The 6,000-nt window shown below is 44.7% G+C and overlaps 1 protein-coding gene across 2 annotated transcripts in view; it reads right to left on the reverse strand.

Annotated features, from left to right (window-relative positions):
- tle2b (TLE family member 2, transcriptional corepressor b) overlaps positions 1-5,354 on the reverse strand; it is a 76,614-nt gene extending 71,260 nt beyond the window's left edge. For both annotated transcript variants that reach the window (XM_068707246.1, XM_068707245.1), the window contains exon 1: positions 4,357-5,354. In XM_068707246.1, coding sequence (XP_068563347.1) covers positions 4,357-4,380 — 24 coding nt within the window. In that variant the 5' untranslated portion in view covers positions 4,381-5,354. The remainder of the gene's footprint in view (positions 1-4,356) is intronic.
- Between the last annotated feature and the right edge of the window lie 646 nt (positions 5,355-6,000).

The raw sequence follows: 6,000 nt of genomic DNA on the forward strand, positions 1-6,000 counted from the left end.
TGTCGTTACTTGACTTTTTGCCATTTTACCGGGTTGCCTTTGCAATGCTGAGAGAAATTAAATGTAAACAAGGCGAGGACAAAGGAAAGGAGGGGAGTGTGTCATCCGTGGGAGGTGACAGCAATCCGCTGCGCTGTTTACCGTACATGGCTTCATTACAGCCACAGATGTTGGCGAAAAACAAACTGCTCTACACAGCTAGGTGCCAAAAGAATGAAGACAAGGTCCAGTGTGTACGGAAAAGCAAACAGAGAAATTTCCATAGAAATGTATACACACGTTTGAAAGCACTTACACAATTCAACACACACTAATAAGTTTAGCATGTCCTGCCACCGCAACTACAAAATCTACTCGCCAATTCAATCTCATGAATATTAACACACACAAACACATCAAAATCAAACTTTAAGACACACACACGTCCCAAACACTCTACTCGTGGCTCTGCCCTCATTAATGGAGCATATGTGATGTCTGTGGCCACATATTTGGCAATAGTTTGTTTACTTGGCCATAAAAATGAAGTGTGACGCTACTAGAGGCCAAAGGAAATGGAAGCCCTCCACAGCACACTCTTATACATTATACATATTAGTTGCAATGGTTTTCCAACAGTTACTCAGTCTGTGCCACACACAGTGGTCTCACTCCTTCTTCAGCATTTCCCGTTGTCCCACACACACACACACACACACACACACACACACACACACTCCTGATGATTCAACAGATGCTTTATAGTCAGGACGTAATGTACATTTCCAAAGCAAATAGGGACTGAATGATGTTCATGCATGATTTACTAATAATGATTGGAGCAGATCTAATTATGTATCCAGAGTGTTATTTTGTCATACAATACTGCTGCAAGAGATGGACAACAATCTACACCTTCAGCAATTAAACCGGGGCCAAACCCATCTCTCCCTCTCTCTCTTTCACACTTGTCTCTGTCTCTCTTTATCGTACGCTTGCTGAATAAACTCGGTCTGATCTTGATCCTCCAGACTACAGCCACCACAGCTCCCGGGGCTGAGAACAAATTGGTAGGAAGCACAAATAGAGCGACAGCTTTAAATGCACACTCGCACAACAGCCAAAGTTACTTTAAAGTAAAGGTGCCGAGAGAAAAACAGAAATCTGCGCGCTTGAGAAGAGGTGTTTGTTTGTGATGGCGTAAGCGCTTAAATGAATAAATGTGTAAAATGATGTAAAGGGTAGCAGTTATCGGCATCTTTCTTGACCATGAAAACACAATTTCTTCCTCTCTCACAGGGGTGTGGCAGCCAATCAAGGGTCTTGTACATTCACAGCAACAGTCGAGGTCGGACTGGGATATTATTTATTGTTATTGTTGTTGGCACACGAACCACAGCTCTCCTTTCCCCTTCCTCTCGCAGATCTGAACACACACACACACACACACACACACACACCCTAACAGCTGCACACACACACACACACACAAGCATTTTTACAGGAACACAAGGACAAATACAAAACACGAACATGGTGCACACACGCCAAGACATACATATATTTACACACAAAGACGCTTTGCACTTAAGGGCAAATGAATACATGAAACAAAAATGAACCTCACACAGGAGACGTTCACACCGGCACACACACATTTACACACAACACTCACTGTTAATACAAACATGTGTACATTAACAAAGCACTATGACACAAAAACGAATGACACACACACGGACACACATTAAACAAAGAACACAGCCCACACATGTACACATTCACAAAGTCCGGATAATGCTCGCCACAAAAATCCAGTGAAAATCCAGTGAAACCAATTACAGCTCCGCTCACCTTAACCTTTTCCTAGCAGAGAGCGAGAAGAACAAAGTCTGTCTTCTTCTCTGATAAAAAGAAAAACACTGCTTGAGCAGCCTTGAGACACCTTCCTTCTCATTTCCAAAGGGACACAGAGAGGTTGAAAGGAGCGGCATTCAAGGCAGTTCTGTCCTCTCTGCTGTCTGTGGCTGACAAGAAGTCGGGCCGAGATCTCTGACTGACGCCAACAAGGACACAGCGAGGCTGCTGAGCGGACAAGCCGCTCACTGGCAAGTTACTCGAGTGACAGATGTGTAGTTGTGTTTCGCCGCAGTTCAATCAAAACTCTGCAAGAGTTCAAATACATATCACACATATTTTACACTACCGCTGACCATTTTTACACAAATGATTGTTCTATTTAAGATGATTTTGTTTATTTTAAAGTAGCCGGTCAACTCCATTATGATATGAAAATCAACTTGAAGAAACTAAGTTTGCTTCAGTTTAACAATCTGTATAACAATGAACAATTCTCTATTATCTAGCAACATACATCAGCTCTTTAATGCTTTGCTTTCTAGCAGCCGACTAGGATTGTCTAAAAACAATATTGGATCTTCCTCAGATTCACCAGCACGGAGAGAGTTTTGACCGGGGTTTTGTTCCAGCTGTGCCTGGAAAATCAGCATATTTTACAAGTAGTCCTGTTCTGCATTTTTGAGGACAAACACATATGTATCCAACGCACATACACACCGCCTGTAACCACACACAAGCACGCACACAAACACACCACTGTTCTTTGCACCCTCACACCTCTCCACAGATCACATTTCATAGCAACACCAGAAATAAAGTTCCACTGGCAGAGGAGGGCTTCAGAGGAAGAAGGAGGGAGAAAAACAGAAGAGAGACAGAAGGAGAGGGATGGAGGCTATCGATCGGTTGGAGTTGGCTCAATCTGGGATTGAACTTTATCACAAACGCGGAGCATCGCAGCAGGAAGCTCTCTGATAGGCCTCTAAAGGAGAGAACAGAGGAATGTTCACACTCGATTCTTCCTTTGCATCTCTCATTCATTTTCATTTCTCTTTCCACCCGCGGCCTTTCTAAAGAATTCTTTCTCTACCTTTTTTTTTTATCTTTCTTGGCTCTTACATCTTTCACTTTCTCCCTTTGTTTTTCCTGTTTCTCTCAGCGTCTCTCTCCGTTCTATTCCAGCGGCTGGCTTATTAGCATTCTCTCTGTACATGTAATTGATTCCTCATGCCTTCCTCTTGTGAAAATGTCATTCATAATTCTGTGTGATAGCTAGCTGGCTGGCTTGCTGGCTGACTGAGTGGCTGGCTGGCTGCGAGGCAAAGTGGCCACTGACCCATTTGTACCAGATACAAAGAGACTGACAACCAAATCTGATTATAGCAACCGGACCGGGGCCCCTGTGAAACGAATGGCCTAAGCCAGACTGAGCCTAAGCTGTCATTCATCCTTCAGTGCTTTTTAGTCGATGCCTTTAACCTTTATTTTACAGCAGCAGGTAAATTAATGGCAAACTCTCGCTGCTGATGAAGGGTTAAACTGGAGGAGGGAAGGGACTTTGAAGGGGAAGCACTCACGACCTTTCTTCGTGGTGATGGAAATTAATTTAACTATCAATTAAACGGCATGTGTGTGTGTGTGTGTGTGTGTGTGGGTGTGTGTGTGTATGTGTGTGTGTTTGCTTGGCAACCAAAATGAGCAGGTGGACAGCTGACAGTTGTACTGACAAATTTACGCAGATCTGTTTTCACACGCATGCCGCCATGTACACAAACTTATACACGTAGACACACACCTAGAAACAACTTAACTGCAAATCACCCCACTGTGGGGCTAATAAAGGATTATCTTTCTTTATTGTAAACAAAGCGGAAACTCAAATGTACACACACACACACACACACACACACGAGCTGAGAAGTTCAGATTCAGTTATGTGCCACAAACACAGCTAAACAATAAGATCTCTCAAAGGCGGCACCTGGTTACAGCTGACAGAGGGGGAGATGGTGTGTGTGTGTGTGTGTGTGTGTGTGTGTGTACATAACAGGGAATCTCTTACTCCTAACCTTTCCCTCACGTCTCACTCCTCATGTTACAGTACAGTCTTTATAACTAAACACAAGAGAGGGACAACAAGGACAGGCTGAAAAAAAACAGAAAGACAAAGACGAGGAGAGACCGAGAAGCAGAGAGGCATAAGATAGATAGATAGATAGATAGATAGATAGATAGATAGATAGATAGATAGATAGATAGATAGATAGATAGATAGATAGATACTTTATTAAGGAGAGACCAAGAGGAAGTAAGAAGAGGAAAGACAAGATAAGACGAGCAGGGAGGCATGAAGAGAGACAGAGAGGGAAAAAAGGGGGCAGAGGGAGACACGAGTGACAAGGTGACAAGGAAACATAAAAAGCAACTGAGAGATTGGAGTTGAGAGACATCCATGGAGATAGAGAGACAGAAAAAGAGTCAGACAGACAGGAGAAAGAGACATAAGGAGGTACTTACCGGATGCCTGCCCTGAGGGTACATGATCCCAGGAGAGGAGAGGCTGCCAGTCCGTTTGATGGCCAGGTTAGTCCCCTGGCCCTCCACTCCTCTGCCCTCCACCGGTTACACAGCCTCACGAACACACACTTACAAACCAACACACACACACTCTGTAAGTCCAGTCCCTGCTCCTTAGCTGGGTTGAACACAAGCAGTCTATACTCTTCCGGAGTCTCTTTCCGTCTTTTCCTCCTTTAGCTCTCTTCTCTTTCGCTGTTCACACACAACTGAAGAGTGCTTAATCCGTGGGTTCGTTTATCCAACAATGTCATGATAAAACCGGACTTCCCCTCCTGCGTCCTCCTCCTCCTTCTTCGTCTTCTTTTCCCACAGTGAAACCAAAGTCTCAGTTTCTCCACCTCCCCGTCTTCCTCTCAGTGCCTCTCCCCCCCTTTCCTCACCCTGTGATCAGTTTTCCTCGCCCCTGTGATCAGTCAAGGTCCACACGTAGTGACATGACACCGAGAATTTCATCCAGGCAGGCTTCAGGCTTCCCTCTCCTCCTCCTCCTCCTCCACCTCTTCCTCGTACTCTTCTCCTAGTGCCCCTTCACCCGGCCGTCCAATGGTGAGACACCCAAACATAAACACACACTCAGCTCCGTCCAAATAGTCGTCTTCTCTGCTTTTTCCTCCTCTTCACCCTCTCTCTGACACACTGAAGCCTCTACCTTGACTGCTGCCGCAGAAAAGAAGGAGAACAAGAAGGAGAAGAAGAAGAAGAAGAAGAAGAAGAAGGAGGGAGGGGAGAAGGGAGAGAGACAGAGAGAGAGAGAGAGAGAGAGAGAGAGAGAGAGAGAGAGAGAGAGAGAGAGAGAGAGAGAGAGAGAGAGAGAGAGAGAGAGTGAGTGAGTGAGTGAGTGAGTGAGTGAGGGCTTTGTTTTTAATCTAAATGAAGAAAAAAACGCGAGAGGAAAGCAGGAAAGAACAGCAGGTCAGTGGAGGATCCAGCGGGCTTTTCAGCAGCAAGCCCTAGACTGTAATATATTGTGCCTGTTGGCTTCAACACAAACACGACAGGCTGCTAAAGCTCCTCTTAAGGTGGAACTGAGTAGATAGAGACACCCAGTCACACAGAGAGAGGGAGGGAGAGAGAGGCAGAGAGGGAGATGGATCTCTTTTCAATTGCGGTCAGGCAGACAAAGCAATCAGTCATGCACAAAGACTTAGGCTCAAACTGATATGAATCAAGATTCACACACACACAAACGCTCCGACACTCATACACAAATTCAGGACAGCTATGTGGACACACGTGTTACGCAACACAAACACAAACACACAGTTGCAAATACACACATAATAGTTACTCAGAGTGATAAGTTTATTACCCAGTTTACACCTTGCATTAAAATGCGTCTTGGATGATTGGATAGCTATCCACTCATGCTTTATCGCATATAAATCCAGGTGTAAACACACTTGGGATGCAATAGAGAACTGATTTGATTGCTCAAACCTCCTCTGGAAGTGGTCTGAGGCGCATTGCATCCAGATGTTTGTCAGCTGTACGTGCATCACTGTGTCAAACCACATACGTCAATCCTCCCAAACAGACGCTTGAACCAGAGCGCAACACAAAAATAAGATCAATGATAGTTTA

The sequence above is a fragment of the Cebidichthys violaceus genome, unplaced genomic scaffold (assembly GCF_023349555.1).
Source record: "Cebidichthys violaceus isolate CVI_PGR_0920_01 unplaced genomic scaffold, fCebVio1.0.p SCAF_13, whole genome shotgun sequence".
In the NCBI taxonomy this organism is placed as follows: domain Eukaryota; kingdom Metazoa; phylum Chordata; class Actinopteri; order Perciformes; family Stichaeidae; genus Cebidichthys; species Cebidichthys violaceus.